A 20753-nucleotide genomic window follows, 5' to 3' on the forward strand; every position below is an offset into this window, starting at 1 on the left:
AAAAGTCCCTCGTTGCCAAATACTCCTTTCATGCAAGCTCAAACAAGGACACTTGCGGAGGATATGGTTCTTCATGATAGAAATAGTGACATGGAGGTTTCTTCCCAACAAAGTGCTTTTTGTTTTTGTTTTTTTTAAAGTGTAAAATGGTACAGTCTTTCACTGACACGTAGTTTCGGACATACAAGGTAATAATAGTAGTAGTAGCATGCGGTAAACTCACAATTTGTTTCAAAATATTTCTAAAGATGGAGGCGCTAAGTTATGTGCAATATGTTGAGCAGGTAAAAAGGGGTGTCACATGTCACAGCACATGGCATCACAGTGGCGGTTAAGGTCTGAGAGGAAACGCGGGTGGAGGATGGCCATCAGTAAGGTGCAGTGTTCCCTCCCGCTTCATTGTAGAGTTCTAGTTTCGTTGTAGAGAGAACGTACGCTCTTTTTGTATGTGTTGCTGCTCTGTCTGTGTTCACATAGCTGTTTGAAGGTTTAAAATGACCGGAGGTGGGCATCATCAGTCTGTCACTAAGTTCCCATCATTGTTTCAAGCCCACTCACATGGGCCCGGTCCGTCTTTTGTCAGCGAAAGCCAATCGGTGTTGAGAGCATAATTTCCACGTCATACGCAGGCAAGCAAACGCTCAGATGAATTAAAAAAAAAAAACAGCGGGGTGATCAGTGAAATAAAAACATTATGGGACTCGTCATTGTGGTCTGTGGGACCGAAAAGTATGAATCACTGTTTTTTATTTATTTGGCTGTGTGTCATGCGTGCAGTACCTTCGTGTAATTCCGTTCTCGACGCCATATGGCCGACTCTTGACTGACTGGTCAAGCCTGAAATACTGACAAAAGCTCACCGACAGACTAACGTGCTGACGAATGCCCACCTCTGTAAATTCCTGCAACCTGTATGCTAATTTCCAAAAGCCCGTCTAAGACGTTTCGCATTATACTGTATGTGAGCATTAAGCTAGTGGACTTTTGTTAGATACATTTACGTGTTTTTGGTTGAATATTGTGGTGCCAGTTTTACCCTAAATTCCAGCTGGAAATGACAAAACAGCTTGAAACAAGGGGTTCGGTGTATTTGTAATGCGCCACATGTCAGACTAATTCACCAAACGGTTTCATCTATGAAAATCTGGGGTACGTATGATGAAGTTACTTGGGACTGTGGTCAGGCGAGGCGGTGTGAGAGGCAGCAACCGCGCTCTCGGTTCCTCCCTGGCTGAGCTCGGCTCGCCGCAGGCCGCCGTAGAGCCTCTCTTCCACCGCCGCTGCCAGTTTGTCCGTCAGGCTGCTGGATGGGCTGCTGTTGTTGTTCCTGTTGTCAACTTGAGGGTCCATGCAGCGTGCAGGCCCGGCGGCGGGCTGCTGACCGCTTGTGCTTTTTGTATCGGAAGGAGTTTGCCGACTGTCATCCTGGCCGCCGACAGTCACGTTGGTTGTAATCTCCAAGGCGCCTCCGTCGCTCGACGCGTCTTCTGTGCTCTCTTTGGCCGCCTCCTCGCAGGCCGCGATCTCACTGGCTTCTTCGTCTGCCGCGCTCGCGATGCGCGACAGTGTGCTGTGGTACCTGGTGTCCAGAGGGTAACTGGCGCTGTCACCCCTCGGCAGCGGAGTAAACCTCTGCCTCTCCAGAGACGGCGAGTAGCGTCCCCCAGCCCCTGAACCGGGGTCGCTGTATTGCTTATGTCTCTGCCACTGCTTCCGCAGGTGCACTCTCGATCGATGCCTGGTTCGAAATGGCGAATCTGGCTGGTCGAACCTCGGGTCGTGTCGGAGGAACTCGTTGAAAAGCGCGTCTGTCTTCTCGTCAATGCTGTAGTCGCGGCGGTGTAGGCGAGGTCGATGAAGACTGGGGGGCTGAGAGGTCTGCTTCAAGAGCTGAGATGAGATGTGGGACAGCGGTTCTTGTTTCTGAGGATGAGTTGGTTTGACGAGTGGATATGGTTCTTGGAGCGTGAGACCACCCTTGTGTTTCTCCTCTGTGCTTTCAGTTAAATCCTCTTCCAGCTCCTCCTGGAACAATCTGGTGTCAGTACTCTCGCACACGGAACCTTTTCTCCCTGAGCTTGTGAAGAACAACCTCCTCTCTGAGGCCGTCTTCCCTCGAGGGGCTGCGGGAATCCCAAAAATGCGCATCTCCTCAGGCCCCTTGGATGGCGTTTCAATCGAGGCATAGCCGCTATCCATCTGAAGGAGCTTGCGGTTACCCACCTCCCCTTCTCCGTCGACCCCGCTTCCCATCTCGCTGGCCCCGGCCGATGCGCCTCTGATGCCTCCCTCCATCGCCTCTCCTTCTCCTTCAGGTTCATCATCCAGGTCTTGGGACAAGCGGCTGTCCAGCTGCCCAGGACGGGTTCCGGCACAGCCAAGTGACGAGACGCTTTCTGCATCGCTCCGGATGGACTCCCGGTCTGTGCTGCTCTGGTCTGAGGAGGCATATTGCTCCAAGGAGGCTCGCAAACTCCAGATGTCTCTGTAGAGAGATGGCTGAGCCTCCAAGTTCTCCTGCCGAAGCCCAAATGAAAGAGAAGAACCTGAATCTGCTCTCGGTCTACTCTCAATTTCTAACAGCGCTTCTTCCTCCTCATCGACTTCCCTCCCATAATTTTGCCGACGATCCGATGTTGCGCCGTCTCGAGTTTTCCTGGGTGAGTCTTCAAATTGACTAACTTTTGTTTCCTGCGGTGGCTCGAACAAGTCGTCGTCCTCTCGAGGTTCGGTGTCAACTCTGCCACTGTCTGTCCTTGTAACTGCATCTGCTTTTAATCGTTCCTCCACTCCTGATTTGTTGCCTGAAATTCTCTTTTGTGTCTGTTTGGAGCAATCATCTGTTTGCCAAAGTGGTTCTTCTGTCCTGCTGCTTTGACCACTGACCTCCACAACCACGGCCTCCAGATTTAGCCTGAACACAGTGAGAAAGCGTTTATTTGATCAAAAACTGCAAAGACTGTGGGGCAGAGGTGACTCGAGTCATATGGCTTGACTCGATTTTTAATAATTGGGACGTGCTTGGCTAAAAGTTGTGAACAACAAACGTATTTCATAGAGGGAGATTGTTACATTTGGATTCAAGGACTGTTTTTGATGAAAAAGAAGAATGACAGCCTTTCACTTTAATTTAATCCCAGTTGAAACATGAAGCATAAACTTAACATTTGTGGTGATAGTAGAAATTTATCCACACAAACGGTTGATTTATTACATGACTTTAATAGTCTCCATAAAAAGGAGGAGATCGAGATACATTGCCACATTACCGCAAAATATTTCTACCTCCTCCCACTTTGCTTTTTTGCCAATATGAGATGATAAAGAGATGAGCCCCATGTTCAGACTTGAGACTCACTTATGCCTTGCACATATGTGACTTGCTCCTACCTCCACACAAATTTACCTGTGGATAAAAACTGAGGTGTTGTGACCCATGGAAGGTTGAGACAGAGACTCAGCGGACAGAGATTGGAGGCCACTGGTCTGACTTGGAGTTTGCGGGAAAGACCCAGTTGCACCATTTCGGAGAGAAGAGTCATCCTCAGTATGATCGGTGGTTTCACTTGCAGCTCTCTGCCTCTGGAAGGGTCTTCTCTTTGGGGATCCTGGTCGACCATCCCATACAAAAGATACATGACACCTTTTTCAAAAGGCTTTCTCGCAATATCGCGTTAATGGTCATAATCCCTTACAAACCTTTGGCATCGAGACTGGCGGCCCGGTGGCTCCGGTCAAATTTCCATCGCTTGAAATATGGCCCGGCTCCCTCCAGGCTGGTGTGGCGCCGCAGTTTTGACAAGAACTGTAAAACTGAAGTCTGGCCGGGAACACGGGTGGTCTCTCCTCGCATCACGTGTTCACTCGGGGCCTCTCCCACGCCCCCGAGAGCCTCCAACTGACCGGCACAATGAAGGGATGGAGGGTGTTCGGGATTAAAAGTTTGTTAAATTGGCAGTGAATGGTCGTGATGATGCCGGTCGAAGAGTTCAGCAGTGAAGAATCTCACAGTGTCACTAAAATGCAAGATTAAATTCTTTGAAAGCTTAACCTTAACTTCTAACATTAGTTTGGCCCCAATGGCACAAGTAGCAGCTCCCAAATTATACTTTGGAAAACATACACCTTTGGCCAAATTTGGTAGAAAGGGGGGAAAAAAAATCCCTTCAAAATCTTTACCTGATCCGATTGGTATCATCGCGAAACCGAACGGTTTCGTGGCTAACGTCAACCATACGCGTACCCTCCCGGTGACTCCACTGAACTCAAATGCGTAACTCACAATTTATTTTATTTGAAATACAGTCTTGGAATTTTTTTTAAATGACAAACGGCTGATGCTCACAGTCAGAGACCCCCGTCTAGGAATCTGGTCCAGGACGATGGAGTGATGCGTGTCTCCTGGCAGACCTCCGCTCAGGCTTTGACCCAACCAGTCAGAAACTCTTCTGTCAGTCGGCTGGCACAGAAAGAGAACATAGTCTCACGTCAGAATTTTGTATGAATTCAAATGGATTTTTCTTCTCCTAATTGGTGTTGTGTCTTGATCCGAGTGACCTGGTAGACGGTGAGGGGGAGTTTGGGAGTTGGCGCCTCACTAATGTTGACGGAACTGCTCTCAGTTGAATCACATTCCATGATGGTGAGGATCTTGAGGTCGCACGGGGCCGGTGGCAGGTGGAGGTGAGTCAGACGAGCTTTTTTCAGGTGGTGAAAATCCCCCTCGGTCAGAGTGTATCTGAAAATGCAAGGGTGGGCCATCTGAAATCAGCGATTCCCAACCGAATGGATCTTAATTGTATTTTCCAGAGAAACTGTCCCATTCTTGAAAAGGACAAAAAATGTAGTCATAATGTAATCTTGTTGTATTTTTTTTGCTTCAAGTAAAATTGTATGTGGAGGGGACACGAATATATATACATACATATTGTGACATTCTTGTTTACCGTTATGCCACGAGATTTTTCTAAAATACGGCTCAATAAATAAGAAGACAGTCCGAAATGTGGTTCTAAAAGAAGAGCTGATGTGGAGCGCACCTGCGTCCTTTGTCCTCTGTCATCCTCTCCTGTTCGTACAGAGCCGATTCGTTGAAGGAGACTCTGCGGCCCGTCAGCCCGGTGGAAACAAACCTCTCCGACTCCCCGTCGTGGCAGCTCGAAGCCGAGAGAGCGTCTGTTTCATCCAGTCGGATGGTGATCTCTGAGTGACACGTCGGAGGGAGAGGCGTGACGAGGCAAGAGCGAGAATGTGTGGAAATGGTGACTGCGTGACCTCTGACCTTGGGTGGGCTGAGAATCGTCGACGTACGTGGTGTTTGTCTTCTCAGGGTCATCACTCGCTCTGAAAAGGACACACGTGCTTTATCGCCGCCCGTTGGGAATCCCGTTTTGGCTTCGTTTCCAATATTGTCGCCATCCAATGAGAAGCACGTCATGTCCAAGTTTGGTGAGTTTTGTGTTTTTATTCCATTTAGTGGAACAGCGCTTAATTGTTCTGCCTGTCACTATATGTTGCTGGCAAAGATAGAAGAAGACACGTTATTTGTCGTACAGTCATCACTTTCGCGCCAATGAAGTGAAATTGGGTCAGCCTGTAGTTTGTCATTGAAACAGCTTATCGGGGCGTGACTGGCCCATGAATATTATTTTCACCTTTTCAGAGGCAAAAATTCCCATGGAAAGTGAATATTGGAAGGTTTCTGGGAATGTACAGTAAATCGTTGCGGCCGCATTGTGTCGTTTTGCTCACCATTCATCCTGGTATCGAGTCAAAATGAAACTCTAAAATGTGGAACACCCACCTGGAGTAGCGGCGCCCACCCATGCAACAGCGGTGGCAGAAGAGCAGCAGCAGGGAGAGCAGTACCAGCGTCCCCCCGGCGAAAACACTCAGCAGCACCAAGAGCAGCACATAATTTTCCACCTGGCCCGCCGACAGAGGCACATCCTGGTGGCAAAAAAAAAAAAAAACGGGACTGCTTTCGTTCGTCGTTTCGTTCATTCGTCGGCGACTGTGCATGAGTACTTCCACTTGATTGGCGCTGTCATTTTGGTTCCCCAAAAAAGATGAAGACGTTCTATTTTGCACTTGGCGTATCTGCGACATCCACGCCTGCGCGTCCTCGATGGAAACGGTCAATGCTGGCATAAACATGCCACTCGAAACCTATTTTGGATTTCTCAACGTGCCGTTGAAGTTGATGGTGGATAGTTTGGATGGTTCTGTGGTTATTTTTCGTATCACGAAAAATCTGTTGTTCCTCGTCATTCTTTTAGCATTTTTATCAATAGCATAAAGACCAAGCTCTGCCGCGAATAGTGAAAATCCGCACGCAATTGAAAAAAAAAAAAATGCAGATCGCAAGTGTACATGAAGCTCCTCAACTCACTTTCATTTGGTTCCTTGCCACCAAATGGCGCCAAATCGATACTTTTGTATGAGACGGCACTTTGCCCCCGAGCGCAAAAATGGCAAATAACGAAGGGTAGCTGCAAAAATAAATAAATGAATCGGCGAACGGTTAGCTGAGAACATGATGGGGGTCGACTTTATGCTGGGGGGAAAAAAAAATGCTGATATTGTCTCATGGGACTAATGAATTGACATACTCAGTTTGAAATCTGGGCCGGTTTAGTTGAACACAAAGCTGTTGTTCACTTTAATAATTTTGGGGCCAATGAATTAAATTTGGATCATTTCCTGCAGCAAGCTGTCGGGGATCACTTGATTCGAGTTCACCCAAAGTAGGCTGGGCTTGGTTCCAAATTCCCTGACCCAGATGCTTAACAGGATGCAAAGTAAAAAATGAACGGATGTCTGGAGATTAAAGCTGAACCGTTTCAAAAAACATTTGTATTTATTTGTTGACAGAGTGTCTAGCAAGATCACAAAGAAGCGTCGTAATAAAGGCAAATGTTCATTTGCCTTTATTTTTGCGTAGAACTGTAACATAGTTACACAATGAACTAATTGCATTTGTGTTTGTTAAAACATACACCTTTTGTCATTGTTGTCGAGCACCATCGGACCAGCTCACACATCTTACTTGTCATCTCACACTTTTTTGTTTTTGGGACTGCATTAGTCAAGCCGCACGAGTACAGTCATGGATTCTTCTCCTGAGCTCGGAATCTCATTGCAGCATTCGTCGGTCAGCTAAGCGGCGTATGATTTAATAAGGATTAGAATTAACACCGACGATTTGCTAGCTCCTCGCCGTGATTCTTATCCCCAGACACACTCACACGTACAAAGAGACAGCGCTCTCTCTGATGAATACTCTGTGCATCTTGGCTGAGCGAGAGCCTCGCGGACGCTAATCGAAACGTCAGCCAGACCCATAATTCAATTTTCAAGTGCTTCTCAATGAGTGGGGAAATGAGGCCTCCGAAGGCTAAAAATGGAAACCGAGGAGGATGCGGACGCACATGAGCAATCCCCGCGGCGAGCCGAGTAGCCTGCATCTGTTCTGATGTCACTTTCCGAAGAGGCTGCAAGTAACTGGGTTACTGGGGAGGAACGACTTCAAGACGGATGTGTTGCAAAATTTCGAGCACCGCCAAGGAATATGCTAATTACACGTACGACAAACTGACCGCGGCAAAGTGATGTCAAAATTGGGTATCGATCAATCATTTGGAATTCTTAGCTTCCAATTGTAGCCAACCCCTCCTGCATATCCAAATGCCCTCATATGATGTATTATTTATAATTATTATAATAAACTGAAAAAAAAAACATAAGACATGCACAAGAATTAACAAGTCAGGCTGATTCGTTTTCATGCTGAACGCAGAAGTCATCTAATTCCTTCAACTAAATGTGTCGGGTTATTTTAGTACAGCACGCATTACCTTTCAAAATTTTACAGTCGCTCAGACGTGTCCATACTTTTAAAAGAAAAGGGGGTTTTTGGGGAATGGAGATTCCATTAATCCATCCTAGTCCCCACGCAAAAACGACATTAAGTTTTGTCATTTTTAATTTTTTAATACGTACAAAGCAGAGAACTTTGTAATATTGTACTTCATGAAAAAAAAAGCCAAAATAACATCATAGGTTGTGAAGAATTAAACTTTTTTTTCCATCATGATTAAGTCATTGTGATTGTGCAGCTCCATCAGGCGTGCACGCCTTGGCCACTTGGGGGCAGTATGCTTCAGACACTCTGCACATGGAGATGCTCACCACTGGTGAGCTGCAGTGAAATTTGTCTTTTTTGCAGAGGATAAAGAATACATGCCATCCTACCACTGAGCCATGCCCCCCCACCCCCCCACGAACCTGTTAATTATCTGCTCCCATCTGAAATATCAGCCCCTGACCTTTGAACTAGTACAAATGCTGCACACTTAAAACGTGTGTTAGCACCAATGTTCATGCTAACGGGGGCTGCTGTCTAGGTTGGTCCACTAAAATAACAGAATTCAAAAACAATAAATAAATTCGGAACATTAGCCGCCATGGCCATCACAAATATTCTGTGAGAAATGAGTGCCTTTGCCAGGTACAATTTCTGCTCAATGTTGCGCCAAGGCTTGACAGTCTATATTCCCTAATAGCCGGAAAGCACAGATAAAACATATATGAAGGAGATATGGACCTTGAACCGTGAGGGAGACATGCTAATCACAAGGGCGCTGTGCTGCACTCCGTCAAATCTTTTCAAATAAATATCCTGCCTCGAAAATATGTGCTTTCTACACGCTCATACAGGGCCAGCAAGCATGTACTATTTCCTATTCATTAAATGCTGCCCTGGCCTCCATACCACCGAGGCCTTCGGGGAAATACAGTATGGAACGTGTTTGTTTGACTTCACAGCTCGAGTGACATCTTTCATCGCCGAGTGTGCGTATGTGCGTCAGGGAGCACGTGTACTCGATCTGCTTTGACTACAGATCAAGAAGCCCTAACATGGACTCACTTCAACGTGATGAGCTGTTTGCGTGAGCGTGCGTCGCTGGTTACTCACTGTTGAGTTCTCCGTCAGACTTGTCAGAGCGGGCGAATCATTGCTCATGGTCCAGGTCAGCGTGGGCGAAGCCTGCGGAAGACCACCAAAAGTCAAAAAGCGTCCACGAACACCTGATCTGTATTTTGTTTGCGTTCATGTGATTGTGACGGATCGCCGGGTGATCAAGTTTCACTCCGGCGCTCCGGAAATTTGACTGTATGCCTCTGAATGATGTATTTGGACATATCGTGACAGGCAGGACAACAGATGGCAGAAAGAATCTGCTGTATTCCATTCCTGCCGTACCTACACTGTCTCGTATCTGGTACAGTGTACAGATTTGCCGAGTGCATAATCCCTGTTTATATCGTATTTTAGCTCACACCTAACTAATCCGGATCTGTTTCTTATCTACAGCGCCCTTCGTACTTATTGGCAGCTCTGGTTCAGATATGTAAAAACCTTTCAAGTGTATTATCTTGATTTTTTTTTTTTTTTTTTTTATGGCAGAAGCATGCTTTCGTCCTGAAAATGGTCGACATGGTTCACCAGACAGAATCAGGCCTTGACCATGTTCCATCTCAGTCCCCAGACCTCAACCCCCATTGAGAACCTGGCGAGCGAGCTAAAGAGGAGAGGACTCAGTTCCTTGGGCTGATTTAGAGAGATTGTGCAAAGAGGAGTGGTCAACAATCCATTTTTCTGTATTCTGCCATCCTGTGAAACTTTTACAGGAGAAGTTTAAGATGCTGTTTTATTAGCAAAAGGCCCTTGTATTGATACTGGATGGGTGTAGAACACGCGATGTGAAACGCTTGCTTATTTTCGTACCTCACCTCTCGAGGTTTTGTCGTAAATCGATATTTTGAAGTACTATGGCGACCGAATTGCTGGCGTGCTCTCTGCGTGTGCATTTTATCCAGGAAATATTGCGCAAAAAGATTTTCTTTTCCGCTAATTGCTCTGCGGCACCTGCATCCGTCGGCAACATACTGTACATTTGTGATTACCTCGGTTGGCCATCACAGCAAGCAGATGGACCAGTGAGTCCTGGATGATTGGATTACAACCATTTTTGGGTGATTATGTCAACACTGTCTGATGAAAATCCCCTGCACAGGCGGCTATAAACACGGAGGGCAATTACATAAACTACGGGACTGATTTTCTGTTTTTCTGCAACACTCCTCTAAAGCTGTTATCTCTGATTACAGTCATTCCCAGCTCAACAAATAATTACAATAAAAGGCTTTCGAACAATCACATCTGGACACATCCACATGGATGACTATTTTAGAAAGGTTGGGGAGGGGGGGATTAAGACCTCCCGACTCCCCCCCCCACCCCCCCCCCAAAAAAAACACGTTATCAGTTTTTGGACCACGCTGCTGTGAAGGTAATGGATTAACCTCAGACAGGTGCATTAGCAGAGATACTGTCGCTTTTCGAAAACGCCTATTTTGTAAAACGATCGGCCGGATATTTTTGTGTTGCAGATGTTTCAGAGGGTTTTTTTTTTGTTGAATAATCCCCGTCTTTAAAATGGAACCTTTGGATGTTTCTGTGTGCATGTGAGACAGAATGAGGCAGAAGCGCTCACATCACATAATTATGTACACATCAATTCCTTGGTAGCATTCCTGATACACGTACGCGCGCACACACACACGCACACACACACGTAGAGCTAACTGCTGCTGCACATTGTCCAGCCATGTGACTCAGACGGTATTTTATGTAATATCTCATACATACAGTACCAACAGTGCTAAGGTAGCTATGTTAAGAATGGTGAGCTCAGCAAACACACACACACACACACACACACACACACACACACACCCTCACTATTTTCTGCTTACTCCGGTTAATGAGTCAGAATCGGTGGATCATTTCGTTTTTCTATGGAAAGATCATATCGGTTTATCAATATTTTTAAGTGTCATTATAAGGCCCACTTTGATGTAGTTTATCACGAACCGTGGGAAGAAATGGCAGCTCATTATGTGCACAAAATTCAAAATAGTTTGGATTATATAATAATAATAATAATAATTATAAAGTTTTTGGGTTTTTTTTGTGTGTAGGATTTTTGTCATGTTCAGAAACCAAAACATGAAATTTGTTAAAAGAAAAAGGGTACAATTCTTGTGAGCATAGAGTGTTAAAAAAAAACAAACAATTTCACACACCCCAAATAATGAGTGTGCGGGGGCGGGGGGGGGGGGGGTCCAGAGGAAATTTTTGATTTTTTTTTTGTCATGTTTTTGAAAAAATCTATTTGTATTAATCAGGAAAAAATATTTGTGGAAAAAAATTGAACATGAATCAAGTCATTTATTTGGAGGGTTTTTTTAAATAGTAAAAGTAGCATCCATGTCCCCTTTTTTTATTGTTTTTGCACCATTTTCCAGAGGAAAAATTTCACTATTTCAAGTAAAAGAAATTTTTTGTTTTGTTTTTTTTTAATTTCAGAAAAAAATGGCAAACTCAGTTAAAAAATGATTCAACAAAGAATTAATTTGAGCAAAAAGCATTAAGCTTGCAAAAATAACTTTTTTTGTTTGTTTGTTTTGGTTTGTTTTTGTTTGTTTTTAAGAAATCATCCATCAATGCCAGTGACGCATAGTGACAGAGTGACAGACATTCCTTTTCCACTCGATGGCAGAGAGTACAATGACAATTACCCTGCATGTGAATCCCACCTGTTGACGTCCGTTTGTATTACTTCTAATTATTTCAGGACACTTTTGATTACAAGTACCTCAAAAAAGCTTAGGGGAAAACTGGTGTGCACTCTCGTGATGCTTCCAGTGTTTGCACCAGTTGTGCGTGTGATTGGGTGGCTGCTATCCAGACACTACAGTTACTTTTCACAAAATGCATCTCGTCTGTTAGCGTGCGTGTGCGCGCGCGCGTGGCATCTTACGTTCTAAACAGAAGGTGTTGAAGCCGCGTCCCTCCGCCGGGCTGTCACTGCACGGAGACCCTCATCATCATCCTCATCCACTCTCCCGCGTCCCACATGTCCCGCTGCTCCCAGCCCGCCTGCGTGGGAACAAATCACGGTGCCGCGCGATCAGCCACGACTGCATAGCCGCCACTATCTTCTTATGCAATCAAACTATATAGCATCAAATCATCATCATCTACTCGCCTGCGCGCGCGCTAAACGCTGGTGGTCGTATAGTGGTGGTGGGGGTCCTCCTCGGTGAACTCGGGGCTGATCCGTGGAAACTCGCCGAGCCGAAGGTTTCGGTCCAGCCTGGCCCCTGTCTGCATCCTTGAATCAGGGGGAGCTTGGAGATGTGCAGGAGTTATGAATGAAAAGCGCACGCCATTGGACACACCCACACTACCCGCCCGTGGCTGCTTCCGACGCACCACGTGACCAGCCCTGACGATGCTGCTGCTCTTGATGATGATGATGATGATGCGAGATGGCGGAGACTCCCCATGCATCCCCCCCCCCAACTCTCCCGCCCACCCTAAGACACCCCCCGCCCCCTCCATTCACAGCTTGCTGCCATTCATCGTCTTACAATCGATTAGAGGAGGTCCTTCGAATGTGGTGCACTTGATTCAGACGCATTATTTTATTATAGTCTTTTATTTATTTACGTCAACGTGTTTTTCCATCAGTCATAGCAGCGATGAACGTCATCATGCAAAGACGTTGTTGTAGTCTGAACTTTCACCAGATAGTGGCAGTATTGCGCCATCAGCAAGACCGGCCAAAGCCTCCATTGTGGCCATGAGGCAAACATTTAAGTTTGGGGACCGATATAATATTTCTGCCAATAACTTTAATGATCAACCCATTCATTGTTTCCAAAAAAAAAGTGTAATTATTTTTTAAAGACACTGTATGAGTGAATTTACAGGTGATATTATTTCAAAGTGATAAACCACTATAATAAATTAATATCTAGATCTACTAAAAAGTTTTAAAAATGAAATAGTATACTATACAATTGTTGTAAAAGTGTCATCTCGTGTATTATATTTGGTTTTGAAATCTGCAGCAATGTGCAAAACTGTAGTGCAACAATTAATGAAATCCATCCATCCATCCATTTTCTGACCCGCTTTATCCTCACAAGGGTCGCGGGGGTTGCTGGAGCCCATCCCAGCCTTCTTCGGGCAGTAGGCGAAGACAGCTACTGCATGGAGTATGTGGAGGCAAACCTGGACTGGTTGGAAAATAAGATGAAGGAACACCTGGACTTACTTCTTGTTTGACTGCCCCAGGCAGGTGGAGCTCTACACACACCAGAATTCAGTGAAAAATATATTTTTGCAATTGGGAAAGTGGAATTTCTGGGTGAGTCCATTCAGCCTGTGCTTCCCTTGTTCAACTTATGATGCCAATCATGCCAGTGATGTAGAACGACAGGCAGAAACATCAAATCTTCTTTCACTAGATTGCAGAGGATCAAATTAACACGATCGTTTATCTGTTGCCATTCACGTAATAGAATAATAGCTTTATGTTCAGGCAGATTTTAGATAAGTACTATAAATGTGTGTGCTGATGGAGACAAGATGCGAGCGAGCTGTGGGCAGCTGAGTTTTGGTGAGGGACGGGATATACCAAAGACTGGTTGCCAGCCAGTCACAGAGTACAATTTTGAGTCTTAGTGATGCTATGTAAGAAGGGGAGAGCATACAAACCCTTAACAGCAAGGCCAGTGCCCAGATTGGAACTCCCAACCTCAGAACTATGAGACAGAATTGCAAACCACTTGCTACCGTGCCGCCCATTTGTGTTTTGTGTTTTTCACAACTCTTGTGTATCCTAGAGGATACACGTTGAAATATTTCCCCCTTTCTTTCGTGTGATTGTGGCCAGTATGCGAATTTTCAAACTCTTGAGGTGTGACATGCCAGAGATTTTGACACATCTGGGAAATGATGGCAACTGAGGCCAAGGAGAGGTGGGAGGAATGCGAAGAGGAACACAGTGTCCATGGTGTGTGTGTGTGTGTGTGTGTGTGTGTGTGTGTGTGTGTGTGTGTGTGTGTGTGTGTGCGTGCGTGCGTGTGTGTGTGGGCGTGCGTGCGTGTGTCTGTGTGTTTTTGCTCCATTAGCTCTGACGTCAGAGCTACGTCTATGCATGCACCGGAGAGAAGGACATCCACTGGAATTGTTCTTGGCGAGACACTGAGAATGTAAAGTAGCCCAACCCTCCCTTCTCACAAGCTACGCTATAAATGTGCGCATTTGAGTGAGTGAGTGAGTGAAAAGAAGAGAGCTCTGGTGCGCGAAGTTCATTGCAAGGAAAATGCTGTTCACATTGTGTGTGTAGGCGCTCATCTGCGTCGCAATACCAATGGCTTGAATTATTGCAAAGTGTCTTGATTGCAATAGGAATGTGAACAATGAGAGCGGTGGGTAGGCGATGTTGGAGCGAGTGAAGATGTGACGCAGACCGGAAAAAGAGGGGGTGTTGTGGGTGTGCCTATTTTTAGCCCCTGGGAGGAGACACGTATTAGTCGCATTTCTATGCCCTGGCAGGCTGTGCTCTCCTCCGTGCATCATGTGACAGGTGGCAGCCCCGAAGCCCGGTTGCGCACCAGAGGTGTGACGTGAATACTAAAAAGGCCGGGATGAGAGATGCGTTTTGTACCGTCCAAAGAGCAGACCTGTTCTCACTGTCTCAACACGCTTGTTTGACAATGCAGCGGTGCAGTGTTCCGATTGGTTTTCTTACCAAGGACATCATACACGGAGGCCGTTGTGTTATTCTATAATTTGCACCAACTGATGTGACGCTGACTCGGATTTCAAATTCTGTGTGTTACCATGTCGAGCTAATCTGCTCAGGACTTTCATAATCAGCGTTGCTGCGATATCGGTCTTAAACTGTGTTCGCAATGTTAGCACGGTGGACGATTGGTTCGCACACCTGCTTTTCTGTGTAGCGGTTGCATGATCTCCACCACTCCAGATCAGGGCTAAGCAATTTAAAAACAAAGGGAGTCACCATTTTTTATTCAGCACTTCTGGGGTTCTCATAAGGCCGCACACTAACCAGATGACAAGAAATGGCATTTTAAATAAGGATTAAATACAGTATTAGCATATTTCTGTTTTTTTTTTCATTGAACGAATGTCGGCTACAAAACAATATCTATATTTTTATGCTCCAATGCATATTTAAAGATCCAGTCTTGAACATGACAAGAACCAAAAATACTGTATGCATCGCCCAGTCCTACAATTTTTTTTTTCTTTTATGATTTGGGGTGTTTTATTGGAAAGAAGCGCTTCACCTAATGACGACCTGAGGGACAAAAGTGGGCGGTACCTTCTCGAAAGAAGCCGTTTGTCTTGGACGACGCCTTCTTAGATTGGCTGTGAGTTTGGATGGGCGGGGCTTACCGAAGACCGTCTTCTGTTTTAGTAAAACGGTTACAGACAGACTAGTGATGACGACTCACGTGCTAGCTTCAGTTTCTCCCTCACGTTGACTTTCATCTGAAACCGTAGTCGTCGAACAGTTTGAGGGATGATATACTGATGGAACGTCACAGAGCGGTGTCTGTTTTTTAAACTGGGTATTTCAATTGCATTCCTTGCCTGGAGTGTGTATTTTACAAGGGGGCGTTGGTCCTCTCTGTATTCACAGCGGCTCCACGATGCGTCTGATCGTCGGCTCCAGCTCCATCGGTGGCCAGTTGGAGCTGGTCGTATCCAGACGGGAGACTCTGGACGGGCTGAGGACGCGGCTCTCTCGTCGACTTAATGTACACACAGACAAAATCATCGTGCTGCACCAAGACAAGTAAGCCTACGACACTTTCTTGTGCCCGTGGTGGAAAGTAATGAAATCCAACCTGTTTTTTTTCCCCCCGGGTATGTGTACGTTACTTGAGTATTTTTTTTCTCTGATGGCATTTTACTAATCAAGTAAAAAGACAGTGTCAAAAAGGTTTATACTTTCCAGTAGAAGCCACAAGATGGCGGCAAAGGCATACGTTTGTCTGATGGGAGCTCCTGAACTCACTTTAACGTCGTTAAATGATAGCTCAAAACAAACGAGGTGAGTTTTTCAGAGACTAATGTAGGATAGCACCGCCTGACTTAGTACTTGGAACTTTTTCCAGAGGCCTTTTTTTTTTTTTTGGTGGCACACACATCTGTATACTTGAGTACGGAGTGTGAGTACTTTTGCCCCCTCATTTAAACAATATAAAAATATTGTCTCCTCTTGCATTGTGATAGGCAATTGATTGCTGGCAAACTCGTGGAGCAGGGTGTAGCAGATGGCAGCAGACTGACTTTACAGGTGCCTGGAGTAGTCAAAGCTGGTTTATTTGTAAGTTTCCAAAACACAGAGAGCAAACACGACCAGACATTTTTAGTGACACGTCATATTCATTCATAATTTTCCTCCACAGTTTTCTAGTGCCAGAGTTGAGAGGATGGTGGAAGTTTTGGAGAGGTTAACGGAATGCGAGGTAAAAGTGCTGACTTTACTGCAGTGATTCCCAACTACTTTAGATATAGAAGTCCCTGGGTCAAAGTGGCAACTTTTTCTAACTTTCCAATGTTTCTTTCCCAACACTCACGCAGATCAGCGATTTCCTGTCCGGGCGTTCACCTTTGGCCATTAAACTGGCACTGGGTGTCCACACAATGCATGTGCAGCTGCAGCTGTCTGCTCAGGATGTGGCTAAGCTGAAGCTGGACAAAGCCTCGGGGGCTATTAGCAACCCACCCCCACAGGTCAACATAGGCCAATCTGCTTTGAGCTACTCCCCCAATGACACAACCACCACGTCGCCATCTTCTTCCCCCCCAGTCACATACGCCGCCGGCTCCACGCAATCTGACCAAGCTGTTTCTTCTATGGACTGCCACCGCCAAGCAACTGCCCGTCACTCCCGTCCACACGCCGCCACTCTTTTAACGCCTTCATTGCACTCCGCTTGTCCGCTTCCAGTCACCCCACCGGTTTGTTTCAATGACTCCATGATGGCACCTCAGAGTCCGTTACCTGCCTCCACCTTTAGAGAGGTCAGCCCTGTTCGATTGTATACATTTTTCTGCCCTGGACAAAAGACATGGTTCATAATCTGTTTTTTGATTTTTTTTTTAACAGTCTTTTCACTCATCCTCTGCTGAGCCGACCAAGCAACCAGGTGCAGTCATAGAAAGTTTTGAGAGTCACTCTCAAGGGGTTTTCTCTGGAACTTTCTCCGGTGAGCCCTGATTGATGAAGAATTGGTCATGATCTGCTGTTTCTTGTGAAGTGTGGTGCAAATATTGGGGGCTTGTAACTCAAATTTTTGATTGCTTGAAAATCACTATCTTTTAAATTTCATAGAAAGAATTTTTCATATATGTATATATATTTACACACACACACACACACACACACACACACACACACACACACACACACACACACACACATGCGATCAGTCCAGGGTGTCTCTTGCCCACAGTCACCTTGCCCACAACTCAGAAAATTAATAGAAAATTAGTGTCTGAAATTTCTAATTAAATTGGTGAAATCTTAAAAGTGCCAAGCATTTCTTAATTAGGCTCCGTAACAATACTGTAAATCACATGACAGCAAATGTCTAATGTAACCTGATCTGATTCCCCATCAGGCACCCTGGCGCCGTGCAGTCGCAGCGGCGTTAGCCATCGCCGCCGCGGCATCGCCGTTATTCTGCAGATCCTCGATGACCTGCTCAGAGCTGCCTCACAACACCAAGGGGCTCTAACATCCCTTTGTCCCGCTTCGGACCCTACAGCCCAGGGGCACAGCTGCAAACAAAGGGTCGAGCCCGTCAGTGAGGCCCTTGGTAAGCTCAGCCACGTTGTCACTTCCAACTCATTCACTGACCGCCATTTTCAGACTCTTCTTCACCCTACCACGTGACATATATTTTTGTCTTGTATTTGTTATTGGCAGTGAATGAGTTAACTCGGAACAAGACAAGCAATTTGCAAGTACAAGTTCAAATTTAGAAACACTACGAAATGAAGAGAAAAGTATTCTAGAAGTAAATTACCGGGATTACAATGTCATGGAGCAAATATTAGAATTGAGGTTGTCAGTGACATCACTGTTTGCGTGTTTAGACCAGCATAGGAAGCCTATAAACTGTGAATTGAATCGCCTTGTCGTCTTTTATCCATTGCTGAAGAGGCTTGCGGATTCCACACAAAGTCAGAAGAGAATCAGACGTTGCACTGCAAGCTAAAGCGTGTCCAATCTCTGATGGACCAGCAACGTCATCACAGGCAAGCTCGCAGAAGTTCCCACTTTTCACAATCAGCTCACCCGTATCAGCGTCACCATCGGCCCTGATCTCCAGAGGAGTGGACTTGAAGTTACGATGGGCGTCATCTCTTGTGCACATGCTGCTGTTTATTGAATTGTGAAAAAAAAACCACACACACAATTTGGGTCATTTAATTCCAACGTATCTTCCTTTGCTTATCCATAATTGAAAAGAACACATTGCATTAGACTTGTTGCCCGCAATACAATTAGGTTTTTCAAAAAAAGTATGAAGTTAATGCTTCGTTTTTTTTTTTTCTGCTATCCTGAGAGGCCAGTAGGTGGCAATGTTTACATTACCGGTATTTGACCCAATTTAGTAGCAGCCTTATAACCAGCTTGAGTCTTTTGCAGACTGCTTCAGTCGGTCAAGGTCATCCAACAAACACAACTAACTGTGAACTGAAACAACAACAGAAAAAGTGATTGTATTGTCAAAACATAGAGTATCATGTCTATGCAAAGGTCTGCTCAATAGCAACACGACAGCACAAAGTCCGGACGTGTTCTCTCGTCATCCATGTTGCTGAAATCTGAACGCGGGTGGACTCTTGTAGCCAATTTCATTAAAAACAGTGATCAACCAAAATATGTCTCAATTCCATCCATCCGTTTTCTCAAATGTTTATACTCATGAGGGTGATCTGCAGTGTATCCCAGTTTACTCAGGGCGAGAGGCAATGTACGCGCTACACTGGTCATCAGTCAATTGCAAGCAATTATTTGCACTCAGACTATTGGATCGTGGACCTGTCATGCATTTTTGGGTTAATGTGGGAGGAACCTGGAGTACATGGAGAAAACCCACACAAGCACAGGGGGAAAATGCAGACTCTGCACAACAAGGCCAGAGCAAAGTTTCAAACCCTGCCAACCACTGACCCACTGTGCTGCCAGGCTCAACTCCATTCTGTATTTACATATCGAGCCACTCTATGTGAAATGTAATTTGATCATTGATTTGACAACACGCCTTTCTGCTTAGCTCACCTTTCCGCAACATTCTACTTCCTCTTAATTCTGGATAAAAATGGACAGCCAGGAGGCTCTCAGACTCCACCGATTTCCAGAGTACGGGCACGTTCTCAGACAGTGCTTGTGTTGTTCTAAACATTTCTCAGCATAAAATGGGTGAATCTCAGTTTGCAGATTAGCAACAATGGAAAGCAGTGCCTGCCAGAGGCGTTATAAAATGTTGCTCGACTTGATTGAACTTGTATTAAATACTTGTGACCTGGTGGTGATCAGTGTGTGCTGGTGTTATCGAAAACACATTGCAGTGTGCGATATGGTCCTTGTGTACTTCCCAACATATTCTCCAGCGCATTTTAACGTTTGCAAGCATCTTCTTCGAAGATGTCCAGATGTACTGTAAACTGTTGTCTGTCCATCTAAAGACACAACTTCTAAAATGATTTATAGTATTTCAATTATAACATTCCTTTTTTTAAAATCAACACACAAAAACACATAACCCCGTTCAGAGATAACGGCTCCAACATTTTCAATATTTCCCCAAGCGTTTGATTTGTATTGTCATTATACCCCCAGTTCCTTTAGGAGGCGCTGTGAAGAGGAAGCAACCATTTTAAATAGCCGTTACGTCACTTCCGTCACATTAGGTCAGCGCCAAAGAGCGCCAGAGGCAGACTGCCTCCGTGGACCGTTATGACCTGCACAGTCACGTGACACGCATGCTTGCCTTCGGATTCTTTTAAATTCATGCGAAATAGTTGAATAAAAACACACATTATAACGCAGAAAGCATTTTGATGGTGCGAATAAAAAGAAACGGGATTTGGCCTATTAAAAAAAATCAAGCTAGCGTTCGTCTTTGTTCTTTTGAGATTATGTTAACACGAGGCTCAACCAGGAAATACACAAGATTTCGCAAAGTAATCGGAATCTACGTAACACGGATGGGATGAGTTTATTTCGTCAGAATTTATCATGCTGCGTTACAGGGAAAACATCACAATCGCGTATTATGACCCACAAAGCAACGTAATGGCGCTTTTTTCATTATTTTTTTCAAACCGGCGATACAACTGATTGTTGTTAGCCTCCTCATTTATTTGGTTTACATTTTTAAAATCTACATTGCGATATGAAAGAGAAGGCAGAAGTGAGCTTTACTGAGTAAAAGCCATCGCAAAGTCGACGAGTTAGTGAATCACGTGATCCGCCCCAATTGGTCCTAGCGGTCCACGGAGAGCTCCACCACAGTAAAACACTTGCACGGTCTCTTACCGCCCTCATTCCCTCGGCAGCTCCTCGCAACTGTTCGTGAAGTCTTCATCCTTCGAAAGGTAGTTGCTCTTATTTGCTTCTTTAGTGCGTCCGTCTTTTTAATCAGTACTAATTCTACAAAATCAAATACGTGTACCGTACAGAGTGGGTTTTTACAATGCTTTGTTGTTATTTATCTACGTTTGTGCAATGCTTTGATTTGGGGTTGTTTTCGGGGGGGGGGGACTGAAATAATTGTAAATC

The 20753-nt window shown here is 45.3% G+C and overlaps 2 protein-coding genes across 4 annotated transcripts; one reads left to right on the plus strand and one right to left on the minus strand.

Moving 5' to 3' along the window:
* Positions 1-840: 840 nt before the first annotated feature.
* cbarpa (CACN subunit beta associated regulatory protein a) lies at positions 841-11969 on the minus strand. Its single transcript, XM_019856661.1, has 10 exons — positions 11889-11969; positions 8978-9049; positions 5804-5949; positions 5282-5343; positions 5040-5202; positions 4558-4738; positions 4346-4459; positions 3700-3898; positions 3407-3608; positions 841-2914 (listed from the first exon to the last, which is right to left on the minus strand). The coding sequence occupies exons 2-10, from the start codon at positions 9023-9025 to the stop codon at positions 1165-1167; spliced, it is 2865 nt and encodes a 954-aa protein (XP_019712220.1). The 5' UTR covers positions 9026-9049; positions 11889-11969; the 3' UTR covers positions 841-1164.
* A 2480-nt stretch (positions 11970-14449) lies between these two features.
* LOC109507329 (midnolin) lies at positions 14450-18849 on the plus strand. 3 transcript variants are annotated; one of them, XM_019856669.1, is made up of 8 exons: positions 14450-14540; positions 15591-15746; positions 16187-16280; positions 16363-16422; positions 16538-16981; positions 17067-17166; positions 17581-17778; positions 18124-18849. In XM_019856669.1, the coding sequence occupies exons 2-8, from the start codon at positions 15601-15603 to the stop codon at positions 18285-18287; spliced, it is 1206 nt and encodes a 401-aa protein (XP_019712228.1). In that variant the 5' UTR covers positions 14450-14540; positions 15591-15600; the 3' UTR covers positions 18288-18849. The 3 variants fall into 3 exon arrangements, with proteins under 3 accessions (XP_019712228.1, XP_019712227.1, XP_019712226.1); XM_019856668.1 differs by lacking the exon at positions 14450-14540 and adding an exon at positions 14580-14692 and having other exon boundaries at positions 15585-15746; XM_019856667.1 differs by lacking the exon at positions 14450-14540 and having other exon boundaries at positions 15349-15746.
* Positions 18850-20753: the final 1904 nt, after the last annotated feature.

Source organism: Hippocampus comes, unplaced genomic scaffold (assembly GCF_001891065.2).
Source record: "Hippocampus comes isolate QL1 unplaced genomic scaffold, H_comes_QL1_v1.1 scaffold105, whole genome shotgun sequence".
Lineage (NCBI taxonomy): Eukaryota > Metazoa > Chordata > Actinopteri > Syngnathiformes > Syngnathidae > Hippocampus > Hippocampus comes.

Excerpts from the sequence above, each read along its gene's own strand:
- cbarpa (XM_019856661.1), bottom strand. The coding sequence starts at position 9,025 with ATGAGCAATGATTCGCCCGCTCTGACAAGTCTGACGGAGAACTCAACA. Across the intron at positions 4,460-4,557 it reads TCCCCCTCACCGTCTACCAG|CCGACTGACAGAAGAGTTTC; the intron begins GTCACTCGGATC and ends TTTCTGTGCCAG. Across the intron at positions 2,915-3,406 it reads ACCTCAGTTTTTATCCACAG|GCTAAATCTGGAGGCCGTGG; the intron begins GTAAATTTGTGT and ends CACTGTGTTCAG.
- LOC109507329 (XM_019856669.1), top strand. The coding sequence starts at position 15,601 with ATGCGTCTGATCGTCGGCTCCAGCTCCATCGGTGGCCAGTTGGAGCTG. Across the intron at positions 15,747-16,186 it reads ATCGTGCTGCACCAAGACAA|GCAATTGATTGCTGGCAAAC; the intron begins GTAAGCCTACGA and ends GCATTGTGATAG. Across the intron at positions 16,982-17,066 it reads CTGCCTCCACCTTTAGAGAG|TCTTTTCACTCATCCTCTGC; the intron begins GTCAGCCCTGTT and ends TTTTTTTAACAG.